General features: G+C 46.8%; 1 protein-coding gene across 1 annotated transcript in view; it reads right to left on the reverse strand.

The window, feature by feature from the left end:
* Positions 1–24,622, reverse strand: part of LOC134936133 (A.superbus venom factor 1-like) — a 168,420-nt gene that overhangs the window by 8,180 nt on the left and 135,618 nt on the right. Inside the window, exons 34-40 of the mRNA XM_063931049.1 lie at positions 20,343–20,430; positions 20,164–20,253; positions 7,731–7,836; positions 6,968–7,057; positions 4,979–5,068; positions 4,798–4,881; positions 4,322–4,457 (exon numbers count right to left, since the gene is read on the reverse strand). Coding sequence (XP_063787119.1) covers positions 4,322–4,457; positions 4,798–4,881; positions 4,979–5,068; positions 6,968–7,057; positions 7,731–7,836; positions 20,164–20,253; positions 20,343–20,430 — 684 coding nt within the window. The remainder of the gene's footprint in view (positions 1–4,321; positions 4,458–4,797; positions 4,882–4,978; positions 5,069–6,967; positions 7,058–7,730; positions 7,837–20,163; positions 20,254–20,342; positions 20,431–24,622) is intronic.

A 24,622-nucleotide genomic window follows, 5' to 3' on the forward strand; every position in this document is an offset into this window, starting at 1 on the left:
GGTGCAAATTTTAGGACTAAAAATAATATTGTGAGGTGTGAGGTATTCAGAATAGACTGAAAATGAGTGTAAATTATGGTTTTTGAGGTTAATAATACTTTGGGATCAAAATGACCCCCAAATTCTATGATTTAAGCTGTTTTTTAGGGTTTTTTGAAAAAAACACCCGAATCCAAAACACACCCGAATCCGACAAAAAAAATTCGGTGAGGTTTTGCCAAAACGCGGTCGAACCCAAAACACGGCCGCGGAACCGAACCCAAAACCAAAACACAAAACCCGAAAAATTTTCGGCGCTCATCTCTAATCATTTATCCATGATCTCAAAAGATCTCCCATCTCAACCCTTCTGCTCTGTGCAAGATCTTTATGTCTAACCCACACTCCTTTCCGGCTCCTTTTCATGGTTGCAGAACTTTTTTTCAGGCTGCACCCGCTATGGAATGCCCCTCCACGTACAACAAAGACTTTCTGCTGCTGGGTACACTGGGCTCCACAAGGATTCACATTGAGGTGTAGAGTAGGATATTGATCCGAGGCACCAACAGGCTCACAGCTTTTGACTGTTCCCAAGATGCTTAGTGCCGCCTCCTCTCATAACCCCGCCTCCATGCACAGGGAGCTAAGTTTATAAGTTGGTGCCATGCAGCATGCAGGCACTTAACAGGGGGCTGCCTCAGGCAGCCTATTCAGAGCTTCATTTTTAGGAAAAAAGAAGAAGACTATTGAACAGAATACTAAGGGCTGCAGCAGGCAAAGTCTCATAGACTTCTCTGCGTGCAGCTCAATCACCCCCGGCGGCGCTGTATACTCCTGCACCCTGGTTGCCGAGTCACTGCAGCGGAGGCTCCGGTATCTTCCACAAGGTCAGTCACACACACACCAACCTCCCGGATCGCGAGGCCACAGACGAGGGGGGGGGGGGGGGGGTTCTGTGCCGCACTTAACTGTGATTCAGCCCAGCCGTATGAGGCGGGCCGCGCGTGCGCTGGCGTGGACACTGATTACCGGGCAGCTGCTCCACTAGCCATCAGGGATGTTCATGGGCATAGGTCAGGGGGGGTTTCTTCACATTAACCCCGTATTTCACCGCCCGCAGTACCCGGTGGGGATGCCAGCTGGGGGAGCAGGTCGGACCTGAGGCCCCTCCCCCCAGCCCAGGGCGCCATTTCAGCAATGTTCCCGCCCTGGAGCTGCATATCTCTCCCTCATTCATGACCAGCGCCCATCATAGCTGAGCTGTTTCTTGGACTGCTGGGGCAAATCCTCCTCTTTAGAACCACCTGATTGCCAGTGCTGTGCTTCTTACAGGACACTTAAGTATTCTACCTGTCACTGGGACTGTATTAGTTAAGAAAGAGTGCATACTTTCAGGGTTGTGTGGTACAAACACCCTGTGATAAACATCCAGTGTTCAATGTGTTTGTTATATCTATAGTTATCACATATAGCCATACTGAGTATTACTTGGTATTTCTAGTCCAGTGCAGTTTTATGGTACATCATTTCTGCATGGTACACTTGTGACTATATATGTGTGTGTGCATGTAGCTGCTGTGTGGTTTCCTCAGTACAAAAGTATTTCACTCAACGTGCTATTCCTATATTACTATACCTGAGGGGGCTAAGTGTATCAGGTGATTTATTTATTTTTGTTTGATATAGGATTGTATCACAAGATATACCTGCTGTGTATTTTTCTTTGTGATTTATAGTCACCATATACATTTATATCTCTTGACCCCCAGTCTGTGCGATCATAGGCACATTTCACGGGGGCTCTTGCTAGATATATTGCTGCTATATTGTACCGGGTTGCCCAGCATTGTGCACATAGTTATGTCTGCTTCACGTGGCAACGACGCTGGGGCTTCTCCCACATTGCGTGGTAGTGAGGCTGCGGACGTAATGGAGGATAATATAGCAGCTGAGAGTTCAGGTTCAGGGGGTTCCTTACCCGCCAGTGGGTCGGTTGCACCTGGGGCTTCACAGGACCCCCCTTGGGCTACATTTTCCACGCTTTTAAACATGCTTGTAACTAAATTAGTGCCCTCTTTGGGACCACCTGTGCTGCTGCAGCAGTTTATGGTCCCTGCTATTAATCCGCCATGGGCAGATCAAATCTCCACTCAGTTACAGCATTTAAACCGGTCACTAATTAAATCTAAGTGTAACTCTCGCCCGCCTAAGACTAAGTCGTTTTCTAAATGGGCTATTATCTCCTCCCAATCCACTGTTGTCCCAGACACATCCTCTGATTAGGATGGTGCATATACTGATCCCACAGACACCGATACTGATGTTTCTGTTGGGGAAGGAAAGTCGTTAGTGGATGTCCCGGATTTTATTAAAGCGATTAGGCTCATTCTTCAAGTGTCTGATGATCCTGAGCCTGAGGCTGTCTCTAAGAAACCAGATAGGTTCAAACGTAAGAAAGTGGTTAAACAAGTTTTACTCCATTCTGATCACCTGGTTGATATATGTCAGGAATCCTGGGAAAATCCGGGGACAAAATTTACGCCGAACAAGAGACTGTTGGCTCGCTATCCTCTCTCTGCGGAGGTATGTAAAAATTGGGAAACCCCTCCGCATGTTGATTCTCATGTGGCGCGTATGGTTGTTTCCTCTGCTCTGCCAGTAACTACCATCATCTTTCTGAAGGAACTGACGGGTGGAAGGTTGTTTGAAAGTGATTTACACCCTAACGGGGGCTGTACATAGGCCAACTATTGCAGTGACATGGGGTGCTGAAGCTGTGAGGCATGGGCTCAGGAACTTGAGGCGGAACTGCCTTCCAATGCATCTGAGCATGCACGACAATGTCTCTCCTATATTACCACGGCTTCTCTGTACCTTAAGAAGGCGGCATCCGATGCCGGGGTGCTGGCGGCCAAGGCTGCTATTACATCAGTCTTGGCCAGGCGTATCCTTTGGTTGAGATCCTTGTCGGTGGATATGGATTACAAGAAAACCCTGGAGGTGCTTCCTTTCAAGGGAGACATTCTCTTTGGAGAAGACCTCAATACGATTGTGGCTGATCTGGCTACTGCTAAAAATAGCTTGCCTACGTAGTACGGCTCCTTCCGCACAGAAGGCTAAAAGTACTTTCCCTCTGCCCTTTCGTCCTCCAGGTAAAGCAAAAGGTCAGGCGTGCCCAAAGCAAACTCATGCTTCCAAACCTGCCAAGCCCAGACCTAAGCGAGCCTGGGCAGCCCATCAGCCTGCTTCCAAAACTGACAAGCCTGCTGCATGACGGGGTGGGCCTCCCTCTGGGGGATCCCAGGGTGGGGGCCCGACTTCTAGGTTTTTCCCAGGAATGGTTGAAGACCACTTCAGATACCTGGGTGAGGGAAGTCGTCACTCGAGGTTACGCCGTACCCTTCAAAAATCGTCCCCCTCATCGATTTTGCCTGACAGATGTCCCTCTGGACCCAACAAAAGCAAACACTCTGCATTCGGTGGTACATTCCCTCCTGACCACAGGAGTGGTGGTACAAGTGCCTCTGGCTCAGAGAGGCAAGGGGTACTATTCACCGCTGTTTCTAGTCCGAAACCGAACGAGTCCTCGCGGCCCATTCTCAATCTGATGTCCTTGAACAAGTTTGTGTGGGTCTCCAAGTTTCGTATGGAAACTCTGCACTTTATTGTTCTGGCCTTGGAGACTATATGGTCTCCCTGGACATACAGGATGTCTACCTGCATATTCCCATTGCAGTGTCTCATCAGCAGTACCTGAGGTTCACAGTGGGCAACCTTCATTACCAATTTCGGGCTCCCCGAGTTTTCACCAAAGTAATGGCGGTCATGATGGCTTCACTTCGCCGTCAAGGAGTCAGGATACTACCGTACCTAGACGATTTGTTGATCCTGGCAAATTCCCTAGAACTTGTCCTGTGTCATCTCGATCTGACGGTCCAGTGCATGAAAGCCCACGGGTGGCTGATCAACTGGAAGAAATCCTCCCTGGTTCCTGCTCAGAGCATGGTACACCTGGGAGCGTTATTGGACACTCACAACCAGCGGTTGTTTCTGTCTCAGGAGAAAGTCCTGAAACTTCAGGACAAGGGGGGTAATTCTGAGTTGATCACAGCAGCAAGTTTGTTAACAATTGGGCAAAACCATGTGCACTGCAGGGGGGGCAGATATAACGTGCAGAGACAGTTAGATTTGGGTGGGTTATTTCATTTCTGTGCAGGGTAAATACTGGCTGCTTTATTTTTACACTTCTAGATATCCAACTGGGTCCTGCTGACGACGGATGCCAGTCTGAGAGGTTGGGGCAATATGAGTATAATGAACCATAATGGGTTCTATTACTCACCCAGACGGCTGGAGCCAAAGGTCAGATGTCACTCCCCAGATCAGGTAATCTCGTCCTTCTTTCATATCTAAAGCTTTGCGGCACTTTGTGTGACTGATGAAGTTCCTTTGCTGTTTCTCAACATTTGCATCCGTACCTAAAGCCGTGACATAAAGTAAAAGAAACAAACGTCAATAGCAACACATAAAGGAAAATTAAAATATACTATGAAATTAATACAATAATACAATATTTATTTCCCAATTGTATTTTAGCATCAGGTCCAGCATACGTATATGTATTTATAACTATACTTGGCTCTGGTGCTCAGCATTTGATGCCATAAATATTGGCATTGAGTATAACCACCATTAACCTATTGGTTATTCTTTTACATAACCAGCATTAGTGGTAGACACCCCCTACCCCCATCCTATAAATGGGTATTTGCAAGTCGGCCTCATCTTATTTATTCACATGGTGTCTTTACGACTTACCTTCCTTGATGACATTACTTATAAACATCACATAATTGTCATAGTTTTCGTTGTATTCAATCTTATCCAATCGTGCCTTGAATACTACAGAAAAGCAAATGAAAAGGATCATAAAAATAATCTGAAATGCTGTATAGAATGAGTAGTCACATCTTTACGACTAGAAGAGGAGATGTCTCACCATAGTCCACCCCTGGTCTACACGCTCGGTCTATCCGATCTTTGGCATTCGTTTTCTTTCCCCCAATGTGCTGCTGCATGAAACAATTATCTGCAAGAGACAAATCCACAAGAGATTAATGTCAGGAGTCAGACAGATGGATTTGATGGTATTATTTAAAAAGAAAGTAGGATGTAGCCATGTTAAGTGATCATGTTTGTGACTACAATTAGGTGAGAGGTTTCAGGCAGCAATTTTTGGAACCAGGGGTATATGCAATGGGCCTGATTTTGAGTAGGGCGTAAGAAGAAATGCAAACGGGACATGTGGATCTCTGCTAACCAAGCATGTGCCTTAAAAAGCTTAAGCATACATGCATTGACGGAGATTGCAAGTGCGGGCAGATTGATCGGTCCATAGAAGGACTACTTTTTCTATGGAATGGATGCTTCTGGGTGGGACCATGCAGAGACACAAAGAATCCTGCCATCTAGTGGCAGTGTCATGGGAGTGTCATAGGCTTGTCAGCCGACTTCCACGTTCTCTTGTGGCATGAGCTCTTTACAGTTGGTGTGAAAACCCACAGCCTGTCCAGGGTGCGCCACATGACCAATGAGGTAAAATACTGTATGCACCCCAAAATCTATATATATTTAACAGATTTAAAAAAATATATATATTCTTTGTGGTTGTGTTGAATTAACGCAAGATACATTGATCTTACCACTGATCTTTGGATTGTAACTGTATAGTTAGATTACACCCACATAAATCAGAATACAGTGCGATACATTGTTGTACAGTTAATAGATACAGTAAGAACTGGGCTGGGTCTTCCCACAGACTATAGTGGCCTGGATGCTATTCGTGGAAGGATCCATGGCTGAAAAGAGTAGCGTGCACCTATTCTGTCCTGTTCTATGACAGTTCCTAAGAGTTATTTCCATGAAGTCTAATGAGGAGCACATCTTGCTTCCATACACTGGAGACAATCATTGTGGCCTACATCAATGTTTATGATGATGCGGTTTATTAATTCAACAGGAAATAGTTTCCTATCAATATCAGTTTTGATGTATTTCAGCGATATGACTCCTTCCTAGTGAATGATTAGCTCAGTGGTTCCATCACGGTACCTAGGCGCCCTGGGATGCTGCGAAGCTCTTGCATGGGTGCCTCAGGTTGGTGGACCAGGTCAAAATCAATTCATTTATGGTTAAAGTGATAAGCAAAGCTAATCACGAATCATGTGGACAATCAGAAGCAAAACTCTTTACACCATCACATACCTGACCCTAAGGATAACAGGTAGGTACAATTTACTTAATTTAATATTTTTATTTCAAAATTTATCAATAAAAAACTTTTAGTCTATGGGTGCCGTAAAAAATTGCTGATACGCTCGGGTGCCGTGAATCAAGAAGGTTTGGAAACCACTGGAATAGTTATACCGCTTTCAGATCGCAAATACCTGTTCAAACCCGGGAACTGGAAAAAGGGTCCTTCCTGAGTGCGTCCCGGCATTGGACCCTTTCTACTGGCTTCCCGACCCAGCAATATGCCGGGTCAGGTTGCCATTGGGGGCGGGGGCAGAGGTGGCGCTGGGAGATGAGATCATCACCGCGCTGCCTCTCCCTATGCTATGAACGGGTCCCGAGTCGCATCACCCAGGTAACCCGTTCACACTGCACCTGACCCGGTAATAACCCGGCAATAACCCTTCTTTGTTCCCAGGTTGAATTACTGGGTCAGGCGACCCGGGTTTCTGGAGTGACCCTTTAACACCACACAGCGACCCGCGTCGACCTGGCAATATACCGGGTCGATACCGGGTTATTTGTGCGGTGTGAAGGGGGTATCACTAAGATCAACTCACAAAATGACTGTTTGCACTGTGTGCAGGTGATTGTGTTTTATTGTTACCTATGCTGGCTTTATTTCATATACTGATTTTATACACCTTCATGGTCCTTATGTCTAATGTTATAGGTCCTTTGATTGGTCACTTACCTTCGGCACAGCGACATACTTCCCCTTGGCAGATTCTGCCCAACAACTTATTGCCCTCTTCCAGATGGTAGAATTTAGTGCAGCGATTTTCTACACGGAGAAGAAGAGAAATTCACGGATGAACAGAAGACATGGGGGGTGATGCAGAGGTAGATGCAGGGAAACCATAGAGCGTAAGGGGGAGATATTTTCCCTCTGTATATACATCAGGGCTGCGCTGTGCATGCTCCATGGTGGTAACTGCACAGAGATACGGATGAAATTACATGTGCGTTTTTAGTTTTTAACTGGCAACCGGAGGTGGTTGTGTCGGCGACTGCATCTAAAGACACAGTTGTACTGACACAGTCGGCCATGTTCAGTTGGATAATTTGCTCCTTACATTGGTGTGGCCAATGGTGTGCTGATAGTGCGTGTTTGGACGGCCTTCGGAGGATTCACACCACAGCCAGTGGCTGTCTCAGTAGTATTGTCATTGGCAGCGGTATAAGACACAGTGGCTCAGATTTATCAAGCCGTGGAGAGTAATAAAGTACCAACCAATCAGCTCCTAACTGTCCTTTTTGCAAACACATCCTGTATCATGACAGTTAGTAGCTGATTGGCTGGTACTTTATCACCGTGCAATTCCTCACTCTCCAAGGCTTGATAAATCACTGCCATAGGGCTGTTGCACAAGTTGCAGCTATTGTGGCAGCAGTGTCCACTTCTGAATCACCTGCATGATCTCTGCAAAGGCTTTAATCTAAGCAATGTCCCTTACCTGGGGTGTAATAGTCGTACACGGTGACAGAGGCTGGCTGGATGAGGCCAACTTTAAAGATCTGGTGTGCAGCAAACTTTATACACTCATCCTCTGTGTGGGAAACCTGGAGGAGCAATAGAAAGCAATAGGGAGGCACAAATGTGGAGAGAGAAAAAAAAAATTAAACAAATATACAAACCTAAATTGTAATTTGAGGGTTGAAGAAAAAGTGTCTGCATCTAAGGACAATTAATAAAGGGGTCTAATTCACCTACTGTACTTTGTACAAATGAAGGTTCAGGGCCATTCATTAATAGTGTACCACAGGACATAATACTATGGATCGGGGCAGGGGAACACTGCCTTAATGGATAAATCCACCCTGGTGAAAATAGGATTTTGGTTACCTACCGGTAAATCCTTTTCTCGTAGCTGTAGAGGATGCTGTGGTCCACATTAGTACCATAGGGTATAGACGGGTCCACCAGGAGCCATTGGCACTTTAAGAGTTAGAGATTGTGGGCTGGCTCCTCCCTCTATGCCCCTCCTACCAGACTTAGTCTAGAAACTGTGCCCGAGGAGACGGACATCTTCGAGAGAAGGATATTACACAGATAGTGGCGAGATTCCCACCAGCTCACACATACAAGGCACATCAAGCTAACTAGCTTGAAAGGCAGCAACCGCTGAAACAGTACTTACCAAGTAACAATGCAGTACTCAACTAAAACAAAGTTGTACTGAACCAAATAATGATAGCAGGAAAACGAAGCGCTGGACGGCGCCCAGCATCCTCCACGGACTACGAGAAAAGGATTTACCGGTAGGTAATTAAAATCCTATTTTCTCTTACGTCCTAGAGAATGCTGGGGTCCACATTAGTACCATGGGGATGTACCAAAGCTCCCAGAACGGGAGGGAGAGCGCGGAGGCTCCTGCAGAACTGATTGACCAAACTTCAGGTCCTCAGCGGCCAAAGTATCGAACTTGTAGAACTTTGCAAATGTGTTCGACCCAGATCAAGTAGCCACTCGGCAAAGCTGTAAAGCCGAGACACCCTGGGCAGCCACCCAGGAAGAACCCACCTTACGAGTAGAGTGGGCCTTAACAGACGTAGGACATGGCAATCCTGCCATAGAATACGCATGCTGGATAGTGAACCTGATCCAGTGAGAGATTGTCTGCTTAAAAGCAGGACACCCAAGTTTCTTGGGATCATACAGGACAAACAGAGAGTCTGATTTTCTGTGACGAGCAGTCCTCTTCACATAGATTTTAAGAGCCCTTACAACATCCAAGGACTTTGATGAAATTGAGGAGTCAGTAGCAACTGGCACCACAATAAGTTGGTTGATATGAAATGCCGACACAACCTTTGGAAGAAACTGCTGACGTGTCCGAAGCTCAGCACTATCTTCATGGAAGATCGAGTATGGGCTTCTACAGGACAAAGCCCCCAACTCCGACACACGTCTAGCAGAAGCTAAGGCCAACAATGTGACAGCCTTTCACGTGAGAAACTTGACCTAAACCTCCTGTAGAGGCTCAAACCAGTCCGACTGGAGGAACTGCAACACCACGGTAAGATCCCAGGGCGCCGTAGGCGGCACAAAGGGAAGTTGGATGTGCAGAACTCCCTTCAAAAAAGCCTGAACCTCAGGGAGGGCAGCCAACTGTTTCTGGAAGAAAATGGATAGGGTAGAAATTTGTACCTTTATGGATCCCAACCCCAGGCCCATATCCACACCTGCTTGCAGGAAGAGGAGAAAACGTCCCAGTTGAAACTCCACCGTAGGAACCCTCTTGGACTCACACCAAGAGACATATTTCTTCCAAATACGATGGTAATGGTTAGACGTAACTCCTTTCCTAGCCTGTTTCAGGGTAGGCATAACCTTGTTCGGAATGCCCTTCCAAGCTAATATCTGGCGTTCAACCTCCATGCCATCAAACGCAGCCGCGGTAAGTCTTGATAGGCGAACAGCCCCTGTTGTAGCAGGTCCTCCCGAACAAGAAAAGGCCTCAGCTCTTCTAGCAGTAGATCCAGAAGATCCGCGTAACAAGACCTTCTTGGCCAATCTGGAGCAATGGGGATCGCTTGAACCCTTGTTCTCCTTATGAGCTTTAGCACTTTTGGAATGAGTGGAAGTGGAGGAAACACGTACACTGACTGGAACACCCACGGAGCCGAGCCTGGAACTGAAAGTGACAGTCCAACAGTGCGAATCGGAGATAAGCCTTATGCGGCGGCCAAATCGGAATGTGGAGGTACGCATCCTTGATATCCAGGGATACCAGGAATTCCCCCTCTTCCAGACTTAATATCACCGCCCTTAGAGATTTCATTTTGAACTTGAACTCCTTCAGAAAGGGGTTTAGCAATTTTAGGTTCAGAATGGGTCTGACCGAACCATCCGGTTTCGGTACCACGAAAAGGTTCAAATAGTAACCTTTGTTTTGCAGATGAGGAGGGACCGGTACAATAACCTGTGCCTCCACCAACTTCTGGACGGCTGCCTGCAGGACAGCCCTGTCTGCCAGCAAAGCTGGCCAGCCTGATTTGAAGAATCGGTGAGGAGGGATATCTTGAAATTCCAGCCTGTACCCCTGGGACACGATATCTTGCACCCAGGGGTCCAGGCCGGACGACACCCAGACGTGACAGAAAAGTCTGAGTCTCGCTCCCACCGGCCCCACCTCCGGGACGTGCAGTCCACCGTCATGCGGAGGACTTCGGCGTACCTGAAGCAGGTTTCTGTTCCTGGGAACCAGTCGCAGACGGTTTCTTGGATTTGGGCCGGCTTCCCCCTAAAGAAGGTGTTGGACGGTCTGGCCTTTCATGGCTTGGCAAAGGGCTGTGATGCAGGTGAAGAAAAGGGTTTCTTCGTAGCAGGTGCAGCTGAGGGAAGAAAAGGTGACTTACCTGCCGTAGCCATGGAGATCCACGCATCTAATGCTTCTCCAAAGAGAGCCTGACCTGTGTAGGATAGGGTCTCCACACTTGTCCTGGATTCCGCGTCGGCAGACCACTGTCACAGCCACAGTCCTCGACGAGCTGAGACAGACATGGAAGAAATTCCTACAGCCATGGAACCCAGGTCTTTCAAGGATTCCACCATAAAACCTGTTGAATCCTGAATGTTACGCAAAAACAATTCAACATCAGATTTATCCATAGTATCCAAATCTTCAAGTAATGTGCCTGACCACTTTACTATAGCTTTGGCAATCCAAGCACTGGCAATAGTGGGACGTAATGTAGCCCCTGAAGCCGTGTACATGGATTTGAGCGTATTATCAATTTTACGATCAGCCGCCTCTTTCAAGGCGGTGGATCCTGGAACAGGTAAAAACACCTTTTTTGACAGTCTGGATACAGACGCATCAACAATGGGCGGGTTTTCCCATCTTTTTCTATCCTCTACAGCAGGCATGGCCAACCTGTGGCTCTCCAGATGTTGTGAAACTACACATCCCAGCATGCCTTGCCACCGTTTTAGCATTCCCTAATAGCAAAACTGTGGCAAAGCATGATGGGGCTTGTAGTTTTACAACAGCTGGAGAGCCACAGGTTGGCCAGGCCTGCTCTACAGGGAAAGGAAATGCTACCAGGTCCCTTTTAGGGATCTGGATTTTTTTTCTCAGGGTTTTCCCATGCTTTTTCAAAAATTATTTTGACGCAGGGAAGATTAGCGAGGCTTTCTTATTTTCAATAAAGTAAGCCTCCTCAACCTGCATAGGTGTTGTATCAGAAATATTCAACACATCCCTAATGGCCTCTATCATCAACTGCACCCCTTTTGCAAGAGATGCTGCCCCCCTTAATACATCCCCATCACCTTCCTCAGTGTCAAAATCGGTATCCGTGTCAACTTGCATAATTTGTGCAAGAGCAGGTTTTTGGGAGTATACAGCAGGGGGCCCTGAGGTAACAGAACTGGGCCAGACTGCCATAGAGCTCTGTAAAGCCTGAGTTGCAGACTCATTCTGTGCAACCCTAGTAGAAATCTGAGAAAATAGGATTTTAATACCTACCGGTAAATCCTTTTCTCCTAGTCCGTAGAGGATGCTGGGGACTCCAAAAGGACCACGGGGTATAGACGGGATCCGCAGGAGCTTGGGCACACTAAAAAGACTTTGACTGGGTGTGAACTGGCTCCTCCCTCTATGCCCCTCCCCCAGGCCTCAGTTATAGGAACTGTGCCCAGGAGAGACAGACATTTCGAGGAAAGGATTTTTGTTAACTAAGGGCGATAAACATACCAGCCCACACCACAAACATACCGTACAACTGGAGTAGCATGAAACCAGATAACAGTATGAACTAACAACAGCAAAAAGCTGAACATAACTGATACACAAACCACGTGTAACCAGAAGTAACCAGTATCAATACAACTGCAAGGAACAGTCCGCATTGGGATGGGCGCCCAGCATCCTCTACGGACTAGGAGAAAAGGATTTACCGGTAGGTATTAAAATACTATTTTCTCTTACATCCTAGAGGATGCTGGGGACTCCAAAAGGACCATGGGGTCTATACCAAAGCTCCAGAACGGGCGGGAGAGTGCGGACGACTCTGCAGCACCGATTGTGCAAACATGAGGTCCTCATCAGCCAGGGTATCAAACTCGTAGAACTTAGCAAAAGTGTTTGAACCCGACCACGTAGCTGCTCGGCAAAGTTGAAGTGCCGAGACCCCTCGGGCAGCCGCCCAAGATGAGCCCACCTCCCTGGTAGAATGGGCCTTCACTGACTTCGGCAACGGTAGCCCAGCCGAAGAATGAGCTTGCTGAATCGTATTACAAATCCAGCGTGCAATAGTTTGCTTAGAAGCAGGATTTCCAATCTTGTTGAAAGCATACAGGACAAACAGAGCCTCAGTTTTTCTAGTAAGAGCCGTTCTGGCGACATAAATTTTCAAAGCTCTTACAACATCAAGAGATCTTGGGACCGCCACAGCATCCATAGCCACAGGTACCACAATAGGTTGGTTTATGTGAAACGAAGAAACCACCTTCGGCAGAAATTGTTGACGAGTCCTCAATTCCGCTCAATCCGAATGAAAGATCAAATATGGGCTCTTGTGAGACAAGGCCGCCAACTCGGACACTCGTCTGGCAGACGCCAGAGCCAAACTTCAACTCAACCTTAAGCAAAGGCTCAGTGAGACATAAGAAACTGCAACACCACTTCAAGATCCCACAGCGCCACGGGTGGCACAAATGGAGGATGGATATGCAGCACTCCCTTCACGAAAGTCTGAACCTCAGGAAGGACGGCCAATTCCTTTTGAAAGAAAGTAGATAAAGCCGAAATCTGCACTTTGATGGAACCCAATTTCAGGCCCTCATCCACGCCTGCCTGCAAAAAATGGAGGAAACGACCCAAGTGAAACTCCTCCGGTGGAGCTGCTTTGGTTTCACACCTCGACACATATTTTCTCCAAATACGGTGATAATGTTTCGCCGTGACCTCCTTCCTAGCCTTAAGGAGAGTGGGGATGACTTCCCCAGGAATACCCTTCCGAGCTAAAATCTGGCGTTCAACTTGCACCCCGTCAAACGCAGCCGCGGTAAGTCCGGAAACACGCAGGGCCCCTGCAGTAACAGGTCCTCTCGAAGAGGAAGGGGCCAAGGATCTTCTACTAGTAACTCCTGAAGATCCGGATACCAGGCCCTCCGTAGCCAATCTGGAACGACGAGTATTGCCTGAACCCTTGTTCGTCTTATGGTCCTCAACACTTTGGAATGAGAGGAAGCGGAGGGAACACATACACCAACTGAAACACCCACGGAGTTACCAGGGCGTCCACTGCACAGGCTTGGGGGTCCCTTGACCTAGAACAATACCTCGGAAGCTTCTTGTTGAGGCGAGACGCCATCATGTCTATCAGAGGAATTCCCCAACACCTTGTCACTTCTGCAAATACCTCTTGATGAAGAGCCCCCTCTACTGGATGGAGATCGTGTCTGCTGAGGAAGTCTGCTTCCCAGTTGTCCACGCCCGGGAGAAAGACTGCTGACAGAGCGCTCATGTGCTGTTCCGCCCAGCGGAGAATTCTTGTGGCTTTCGCCATCGCCGCCCTGCCCCTTTTCCGCCTTGGCGGTTTACGTACGCCACCGCTGTGATGTTGTCTGACTGGATCAGGACAGGGAGACCCTGAAGAAGGTTCTTCGCTTGCAGGAAGCCGTTGTAAATGGCTCTTAACTCGAGAACATTTATGTGGAGAGAAGATTCCTGGCTTGACCATTTTCCCTGAAAACTTCTTCCCTGCGCGACTGCGCCCCAGCCTCGGAGACTTGCATCTGTGGTCAGCAGGACCCAGTCCTGGATTCCGAAACGGCGTCCCTCTAGAAGGTGAGAGCTTTGCAGCCACCACAGGAGAGAGGTCCTTGCCCTGGAAGATAGACTTATTTTCCGGTGCATTTGTAGGTGAGACCCGGACCATTTGTCCAGCAGGTCCCACTGAAACACCCTGGCATGAAACCTGCCAAACGGAATGGCCTCGTACGCAGCCACCATCTTCCCTAGTACTCGAGTGCATTGATGAATCAACACACTTGTCAGTCTCAAAAGCTCCTTGACCATGGTCTGTATTTCTAGAGCTTTGTCCTCCGGAAGAAACACTCTCTGAAGCTTCGTGTCTAGGATCATGCCCAGGAAGGGCAGCCGAGTCGTCGGAATCAACTGAGACTTTGGCAAATTTAAAATCCAACCGTGATTTTGGAGAACCATCAGGGAGAGTTCCACATTCTGTGACAATTGCTCCTCTGACCTCGCCTTTATCAGGAGATCGTCCAAGTACGGGATAATTGTGACCCCTCGCTTGTGAAGGAGTAGCATCATTTCTGTCATAACCTTGGTGAAAACCCTCGGGGCCGTGGAAAGCCCAAACGGCAACGTCTGAAATTTGGTAATGGCAATCCTGCATCGCAAATCTCAGGAAGGCCTGATGCGGAGGATATATCGGTACGTGTAAGTAGGCATCCTTTATTTCGACTGACGCCATCAAATCCCCCCCTTCTAGGCTGGAGATCACAGTTAGAAGAGATTCCATCTTGAACTTGAACGTTTTCAAGTATGGATTGAGGGATTTTAGGTTCAGAATCGGTCTGACCGAACTGTCCGGCTTTGGTACGACAAAGAGGCTTGAATAGAACCCTTCCCCCCGTTGGGACGGGGGGACGGGGACAATGACCCTCTGTTGACATAACTTTTGTATCGCAGCATTTACTACTGCTCTTTCCGGAAGAGAAACTGGCAATGCCGATTTGAAAAAGCGGCGGGGGGCATCTCCTGAAACTCCAGTTTGTACCCTTGGGATACTATGTCTAAGACCCAAGGATCCAGGGCTGATTGAAACCAGACCTGACTGTAGATTCGGAGACGGCCCCCCACCGGCAAGGGCTTCGGCAGGGAAGCCCCAGCGTCATGCGGTGGACTTGGTAGAGGCGGGGGAGGACTTTTGGTACTGGGTGCCTGACCCTGCATGCGACTTCTTTCCCCTTCCTCTACCCTTTGAAGCAAGGAAGGACGAGCCCTTACCTCGCTTGTATTTATTAGGTCGAAAGGACTGCATCTGCTGATGAGGCCTCTTCTTCTGTTGAGCGGGAACATAAGGAAGAAAAGATGACTTACCCGCAGTAGCGGTCGACACCAGGTCAGCCAGGCCGTCACCAAATAAGACACTACCTTTGAAGGGGAGAGCTTCCATATTTTTCTTGGAGTCGGCATCAGCATTCCATTGATGAATCCACAGCGCCCTCCTGGCCGAGACCGCCATGGCATTGGCTCCTTGATCCCAAGAGGCCAACATCTCTCGCTGCATCCTTTAGGTAATCTGCAACATCCTTGATAAAACCAAGAGTCAAAAGAATATTATCTTTATCAAGGGTATCCATATCAGAAGCTAAATTATCAGCCTATTTAGCAATAGCACTACTCACCCATACCGACGCCACAGCAGGTCTGAGCAATGTACCAGTATTAACGAAAATGGCCTTCAAAGACGTCTCCAGCGTGCGATCCGCCGGATCCTTGAGAGCAGCCGTGTCAGGGGACGGAAGCGCCACCTTCTTGGACAAACGGGATAGAGCCTTGTCGACATTTGGAGACGACTCCCATTTTTCCCTGTCATCAGATGGGAAAGGATATGCCATAAAAATTATCTTGGGAATCTGCCACCTTTTGTCCGGCGACTCCCAAGCTTTTTCACAAAGAGCATTCATTTCATGAGAGAGGGGAAACTTCACCTCAGGTATTTCCCTTTAAATAGGCAAATCCTTGTTTCCTGAACAGCAGGTTCGTCAGAGATACGTAAAACATCTTTAATAGCCACAATCATGTACTGAATACTCTTAACTACCCTTGGGTGTAAAGTAGCCTCATTAAAATCGACATCGGAATCAGAGTCCGTGTTGGCATCTGTGTCTACCATCTGGGTAAATTAATGTTTTTGGGACTCTGAGGGGTCTGCACCTGAGCCAAAGCATCCTCCATGGACTTTCTCCAAGTTTGTGTCTGAGAATCAGATTTATCAAGCCTCTTAGACAACAAATCCACATTAGCATTAAGTGTACTTAACATAGCAACCCAATCAGCAGTCGGCTGTGCCGACAGAGCCATTTCCAGCTCCTTTTCTGCACCCCCAGTAACTTCCTCCGGGGAGGAACACTCAGCCTCGGACATGCTGACACGAAGTACCGACACCCCCACACTCACACTGGCCAAATAAAGGGGACAGCCTACAGGGAAGCCTGGAGAGAGAAACACAGAGGGAGTATGCCAGCTCACACCCCAGCGCCTATATACTACACAAGTATAATATATATATATATATATATATATATATTCAGTGCCGTAACTAGGCATTTTAGCGCTGTGTGCAAGAAACGACAGTGGCGCCCCCCATGTAAGATAGGGGCAGTGCGCGCCGTAGGCGCGCAAAAAATTTATAGAGGCGTGGCTTCACGGGGAAGGGCCGTGGCCACAAAATAATAGCAATTCATACTACGGTGCACAGTAGTCTACATTATTCAAATTACGCTGCACAGTAGCGCCACTACACCAGGTAGAGCCCCTTTTATACATTACAGCAGACAGCGTCCCCCTTTTTACACATTACAGCAGACAGTCCCCCTTTTTACACATTGCGGCAGCCAGTCCCCCTTTTTACACATTGCGGCAGCCAGGCCCCCTTTTTACACATTGCGGCAGCCAGTCCCCCTTTTTACACATTGCGGCAGCCAGGCCCCCTCTTTACACATTGCGGCAGCCAGTCCCCCTTTTTACACATTGCGGCAGACGGTGACCCCCTGAGAGAGAGAGAGAGAGAGAGAGAGAGAGAGAGAGATACTTACCATCTCCCTGCTGGCAGTCAGGCTCCTCGTGCAGCTCCCTCTGTGCAGGCAGTGAGGTGAGAAGGAGGAGGAGGGAGGGGAAGCAGGGAGCCGCAGCAGCGCTATGTCATTGGTAGTAAGCGCCGCTGCAGCATCCCCCTCTCCTTCCGTATTGGCTGCCCGGCGCTGCTGTGGATGCTGGGATGGAGGAACCGCATCCCAGCATCCACAGCAGCGCCGGGCAGCCAATACAGAAGGAGAGGGGGATGCTGCAGCGGCGCCTACTACCAATGACATAGCGCTGCTGCGGCTCCCTGCTCCCCCTCCCTCCTCCTCCTTCTCCGCTGCCCGGCGCTGGTCCTCTTCTCCCTCCACAGCGCGTGCGCCCTCAGGGCAACTGCGCTGTGTGCCAAGCCCACTTGGCACACACGTAGTTACGGCCCTGTATATATATATATATATATATATATATATATATATATATATCAGTAGCGCTGAAATAATAAGAAAAGCACCAAATTATCTGTGCCCCCCTGTTTTGCTCCCTTTTACTTGTGAGGAGCATGGAGGTCCCGGGCCAGCGTCTCTGCAGCGGCTGTGGAGAGAAGAAAATGGCGCTGGTGAGCTGTGCGGCTAAGCCCCGCCCCTTCCCGGCGCGCTTCAGTCCTGCTCAAATTTTAATTATTTATACTGGCGGGAGTATTATATACGGTGCCCGGGCACCAAATATGCCTTTAGCCAGTCCCAAATACCTCAGTAACTGCTGCCCAGGGCGCTCCCACCCAGCGCCTTGCACCCTGCAAGTGCCGTTGGTGATGTGTGTGGGAGCATGGAGCGCAGCGTTACCGCTGCACTGTACCTCCGTTACTGAAGTCTTCTGCCGTCTGAAGTCTTCGGTTCTTCTAATACTCACCCGGCTTCTGTCTTCTGTGAGGGGGGTGACGGCGCGGCTCCGGGAACAAGCAGCTAGGCGAACCAAGTGATCGAACCCTCTGGAGCTAATGGTGTCCAGTAGCCTAAGAAGCAGAGCCCTTGAACTAAGAAGAAGTAGGGCTGCTTCTCTCCCCTCACTCCCACGCTGCAGGGAGCCTGTAGCCAGCAGGTCTCCCTGAAAATAAAAAACCTAACAAAAGTCTTTCTAGAGAAACTCAGTAGAGCTCCCCTACTGTGTGTCCAGTCACTCCTGGGCACAAAGTCTAACTGAGGTCTGGGAGAGGGGCATAGAGGGAGGAGCCAGTTCACACCCAGTCAGTCTTTTTAGTGTGCCCAAGCTCCTGCGGATCCCGTCTATACCCCATGGTCCTTTTGGAGTCCCCAGCATCCTCTAGGACGTAAGAGAAATCATAGATTTGATATAGGATAACCACTCAGGCTCCCTTGCCGGTATCTGTGCTAAAACAGTGCAATCCTGATTACATGGAATGGGATCATCCTGAGAGGACATATCCTCTGCAGCATATGACACAGAGTCCCCGGACATAGCTTAATGGAGACCACAGACACTCCACAGACACTCCACACACACACACACACACACACACACACACACAGGGGAGGGCACCCCCAAGAATGGCAAGAGAGACACAGAGATTGGAGCCAACCCGCACACAGCGCATTTTAGGTAAAGGGAGACCTCAACCAGCGCTGACTGTGCACCTTAATAGGTTACACAGCCTGTATACAGCCTCCCCTCCTTTCTAATACCCCCTGGTACCGTGAGAGATAGCTGGAGTTGTTCTGGAGGGACTTGCTCTTCACTAACAGCATTGTGCAGGCAGGAAAATGGCGCTGAACGCTGCTGGGTCTGCTCTGAGGAGAAGCTCCGCCCCACCAAAATGGCGCTGTCTTCCCGCTCTACATAGGATTATACTGGCCTGAGGAATTATGCTGGCTGAGATCCCGGGACCCCAACAGGCTGTGTGACCAGTTTAGGGTGTAGGCGCTGGCTCAGGGCGCCCCTCACAGCGCCGCACTATGTATCGCTAAGCCCCAGAGCGCAGTTAGTACTGCGCTCCATACCCTGTTGCCACCATCTTCACACCGGCCCCCCGCTTGCTAGGGGGGGTTGGTGATTCACTCGCCACCAATCTTCTGGCTCTGTAAGGGGGTGGCGGCATGCTGTTGGGTCAGACACTACTCTTTCCCCCTTAGTCCCATGAAGCAGGGAGGCAGTTGCCAGCAGCCTCCCTGTAAAATGACAAACTCTAAAAAAACTTTTACTAAAGAAGCTCTGTAGAGCTCTCCTAGCTGTGACCGGCTCCTTCGGGCATATTTTCTAAACTGAGTCTGGTAGGAGGGGTATAGAGGGAGGAGCCAGCCCACACTCTCAAACTCTTAGAGTGCCCATGGCTCCTGGTGGACCCGTCTATACCCCATGGTACTAATGTAGACCCCAGCATCCTCTAGGACGTAAGAGAAATGTGTTTATTATATTCTACTCTGCAAATGCCTCAGCCCCGCCGCTCTACTACATTACTGATTGTGAACTCTCAGATGTTGAACAAATGGTGCTGTATATATTTACTGCATACACCTGGCCTCCTGAAGGGCTAGAAGATACTCTCCAATGTTCTCACCCTATGATTAAACTAAGAGTTGGTACATTATTTGTAGAATACACAAAAGAACCTTTCACATAATAAAAAAATATTTTTTGGGGGGGCGGGGGACTCAGCAAAGATAAGTTTAGCCTTTAAATGTCCACCTCCATCCTACCCATGTTATTCTGCTTTCCTCAGAACCAAATTCTCACATTTACACCATTACACACTCATCACTCCCAGTTATCTTCCAAGGACACACTCACAAAGGAATATCCAAGCTGTTTAACACTGACCCACCTTCACACACACTGGTTTTTTCTTACTTGGAATACAATAAATATTGTTGAGGGGACATGCCTTAACCCTCACCCTATTGTGGTCAGTCACCAACAACACTAGCGAGATCACCTTCTCTTGGGACTAGTTCCCCTGCTTTTGGGATTAGACCTTTCCCAACATATCGTACAGAATGGAGCCACAGACATGAGAGAAGAAGATGAAGGTAATGGAAATTGACTACAGACAACAAAGTAGACATACTGTACTGACACATAAACATCTTCTCACCTTGTCTAGGTAGATGACAAGCGTGCCCTTCTCAGTAGACTCCTTGTTAATCTCAAACTTGGAGATATATTTGTCCACTCCCTTCATTAACTATCAGTAAGGATAACATGAGAGTTACAATTTAATAGATGAAGTAAGTACCGTATCATTTTCCAATAGTTTTAGACCATGACTCTCACCTTATTAAGACTATCAACATCTGGAGTGAATCCGGTCATCATGGAAACATCCAGGATGGACATGGTGGCATCTACATCCTTTTTATATCTCCAGAAAAACAAAGAACCTTTATTATCATAGGGAAACATACTTTTTCTCCCTATGATTGAACGGTTACAATATGTGATATTTTTTTATTTATTTTACTTTTATGTGTTAGTTTATCTCTTATGAAGATACTTTCATGCTTACAGTCATCCTAATAAGATGCGGATGGGATTTGCTCTGTGTACTAACCAACAGTGAAGACTGCATCGTCACCAGGGCATAACGTGGGAGTCTTGCTTTAAGGGTTGTAAGAAGCCCTTATATTTCTGCTGACACGTGTGCACCAGGCCAATTGGCGCCACTATAAAACATGTAGAAATGGAACTACATGCTTCATAGTGAAATAAATGAGGGGCAGATGTACTAAGCCTGAAGAAGTGATAAAGACGTGATAAGTAGAAGGTGACAATGCATCAGCCAGTCAGCTCCTAACTGTCATTTTTAAATACCAGCCTGTAACTTGGCAGTTAGGAGCTGATTGGCTGGTAAGTTATCACCTTCCTCTTATCACTTCTTTTTTTTAAATATACTTTTTTAATTGGAAAATGGTTGTATGACATACTTGTAAAGCACACTTACAAATTATTGTACTTTCCAAGAAACTTGCTCAACAATATAAAACATAATAGATGATTTATCTTTACATTTAGGTAAAGAATACCAAAGTTCAACAACGTATAAAGGGGCTAATTCAGTTACTCCCGCAGAAGTGCGGAAATCGCTATTTGACAATTTCAACACTTCTGCGCATGGCGGTCTGCGCATGTGCAAGGACTTAAACTGCGATTGCAGTTTAACGCGGTGTCAGCGGTGCATTTTATGTGCGTTGATGCACTGCTAGGGGGGTTCGCAGTCCGAACAATGCAGGCATGTCCGGACCGTTTGCGGGGGAAGGCCGTAGTGGCTGCATGATGTCACACGCAGCCGCTGCGACCCAAAAAATGGTTGCCCCTGACAGACCTTTGCAGCTAGGATGCGTAGGCAGAGGGCAACCCTAATTATGCAGCGCATCGCTGTATAGCGATGCACTCGCATTGCATGTTAGCAGGGGAGGCAAGACCTGTGCTGGACGTTCCCCCCCATGTTAGAGAAAAGGGTTGTAGTTGTGCCATTTGTCCCACAAATGCTGAATCGGGCCCAAAGTTCCAAGTTTCTTGAAGGGTGGTGAAAAATTGTATCAGCTCGCCTGTGCTTTCTAGTGATCAAATTCTGCAAATATCTTCTACTCCAATCCATTTCCCCATTGTTTATATTTTTTAAAAGACTTAATAACCAAATTTAAGAATAGACAATTTAATAAATATGAGAACAAATATATCTCCTTGCGAAGTGTGTGTTTTCATTTATATTCCAAGATTTGGCCACATTACAAGGAAAAGTGTGAAGAACGAATAAAACAAAAGATATAGTAAGGTGAAGAAGGTGAGGGGGGGGGGGGGGGGGGGGTAGCAGTGGACCCGTGACCAGGCCATCGTCTACTTGTGGTTTTCAGGAGATAACCACTATTGTATAATGCATTTGCGAGCTACAACTGAAATAATTGTTAAGATCTTCTTTATGTCTGGAGTTAGGTGAGTATCTGATTCTAGAACTTCCAATACTGCCCATTCTGTTGTACGTTGACATTCCTGCGTTATATTTGAGGTTACAAACTGCTTGATCTGTCTCCAGAATTGCTTAATTGGGTGTCAGCCCCACAGACAGTGGAATACTGCAGCTGCAGAAGTGTCACATTTGGGACATTTGGAGGAGTCTTTGATTCCTATTACATTTGCTCTCGAGGGGGACAGATAACCTCTGTAAAATGTTTTATAGAGCATTTCTCTGTATGATGATGCATATAAAGTGTTTAGAGAATATGAAAGGGTAGCTACAATTTCAGCAGTTTGTAGATGGGGAGATTGTTCCTGCCACACCGAGATACCCGTTCGGTATTGACAAGATAATGTAAGAATACGTATCAGAGAATAATAAAAGGAAATTGGTTTATGAAGGTGATGATGAGCAGAAAGTCTGAGTCTAGTTTATTATCCCAGTCAGTCAAAAATAATTTGTGTAATACCGTTTTAGGGTTCAGTATGATTTACCGACGGGCACAATACTGACGGTATAATCCCGACAGACATTGGCATACAGTCAAAATACAGACACTGTAAAAAAAAACGACATTCATTATGCGGAAATGTTCAAAATGCCGACATAGTCAGAATACCAACATTTTGAAACAACGACATGTCAAAATACCGACATGAGTTTTCGGGGGGGGGGGTTGTCTCCATGTCAACAGGTCAGCATGGACACAGTCTAAGTGTACCGCGTCCCCTCGCATAGCTCGCGGCTGCGCTCGGTACACTACTGTATTACCCCTCCAGGTCCACTGGGATGGTAAAGTATGAACAAGTCTGTTTTAGGGAAAAAAATCCTTAAAAACGCATGTTGGCATTTTGACATGTCAGCATTTTGAACATGTCGCAATAATGAATGTCGGTATTTTGACCGTGTTGGTATTTTGACTTTTTAATGGGTGTCGGTAAATCAACTGCTACCCCTGTTTTGACTTAGTGCTTTGCTTGTAGAAGAGCAAATATATGAGATTTTATAAAGTTAAATTTATCTATTTGTGTATTGGACATCATCGTGAATGTCGATGAGTTTATCAAGTTCCTCAAAGAGGAAAGGCCCTTTTTTGTCCATGATTTGAAGGGATGATTGGCATAACTTTTCTGGAAAGTAGGATTTCCCAAAAAATAGGAGAAACAGAGCATGAAGATAATTTAATTTTCCAGGAATCCTTCCTTACGTTGAACCAGACAGACCTTGTAGACATTAACAGGGGATTGTCCAGGCATGACTGTGGAATATCTTTCTTGGCAGTGTGCAAAAAGGCAATTAAATGGAAAATCTGGGGAAAGTTGTGGCTCCAGTTCCACATTAGCAAACTGTGCATGATTAGAGAGCCAATTCTTGATATATCTACATATGGCTGCTTGGCTGTAAAAAGATATGTGGGGAAAATTAATGCCTCCTTCTAATTTATTTTTCCATACTATTTGAAGGCTAATTTTGGCTTGTTTCCATTCCACATAAATTGACGAAAAAGCAGTGTTTAAGGCTTGTTCTACTTTATTGGTCAGAACCAAGGGTAATACTTGTAATGGGTATAAAAGTTTTAGAAATGAAATCAACTTTATTAAGTTTGTTCGCCTTATAAAAGAAAGTTGTAGGTTATTCCAATTTTTGAGTTCAGTTGTGATTTTGATTATAATTTTAGTAATGTTTAGAGCAGGGCTGGCCAAACCGGTCCTCGAGATCTACAAACAGTTCATGTTTTCCAGGCCTCCTGGAGATCTGTAGAATTGTCAGGAATGAATGCAGCACATCTTAATTAGTAATGACTACACCTGTGCACCAGCTAGGTGGTCTGGAAAATGTGACCTGTTGGTAGATCTCGAGGACCGGTTTGGCCAGGCCTGGTTTAGAGGTTACAATAAAGATAGGTCATCCATGAAATCCAGTATCAGGAGGAGCTGATTCCCTATCTTAATACCTTTAAAAATATTTAGATCTTGTAATACTCTTAATAAAGGATCCAAGGCTAAATCAAATAACAGAGGTGACAGGGGACAACCCTGTCTGGTTCCTCTTGATGGCCTGACTGCTTCTCTTAATAAGTTATTGATTATGAGATTAGTTTTCGGCTCAGTATAGAAAAAATGAATTAGATTAGTGAACTAAGGTCCAAAGTGTCTTTTTTCTAAAATATGATACAGTTAAAACCACAAGATTTTATCAAATGCCTTTCTGCGTCAAGGATAAGCAGCAAATTGTGGTGGTGTCTAGAGGATTTAGCTGCCACTATCGCCGCTATAGCTGGTCTTATTCCTAATACTGAGTATCTTAAGTTCGTAAAACCTAGTTGATGGTGTGTCAAAATATCAGGCATTATTGTTTGTAAGCGTGTAGTGATAATTTTCGATAATATTTTTGTAAGCTAAGTTTAGGAGTGTGATTGCCTGATATGAATCCACCAGGTCTATATTTTTGTTAGGTTTGGGAAGTAATCTAGTATGTGCCTAATTAAAGCTTGGATATTGCGGCTCATCTTTAAATAAACATTGAAAGAGGTCTGTGATTATCGGTGTAATATGTTCACGCAGTAATTTGTAGTATTCTCCACTAAAACCGTCTGGTC

Source organism: Pseudophryne corroboree, chromosome 6 (genome assembly GCF_028390025.1).
Source record: "Pseudophryne corroboree isolate aPseCor3 chromosome 6, aPseCor3.hap2, whole genome shotgun sequence".
Taxonomy (NCBI): domain Eukaryota; kingdom Metazoa; phylum Chordata; class Amphibia; order Anura; family Myobatrachidae; genus Pseudophryne; species Pseudophryne corroboree.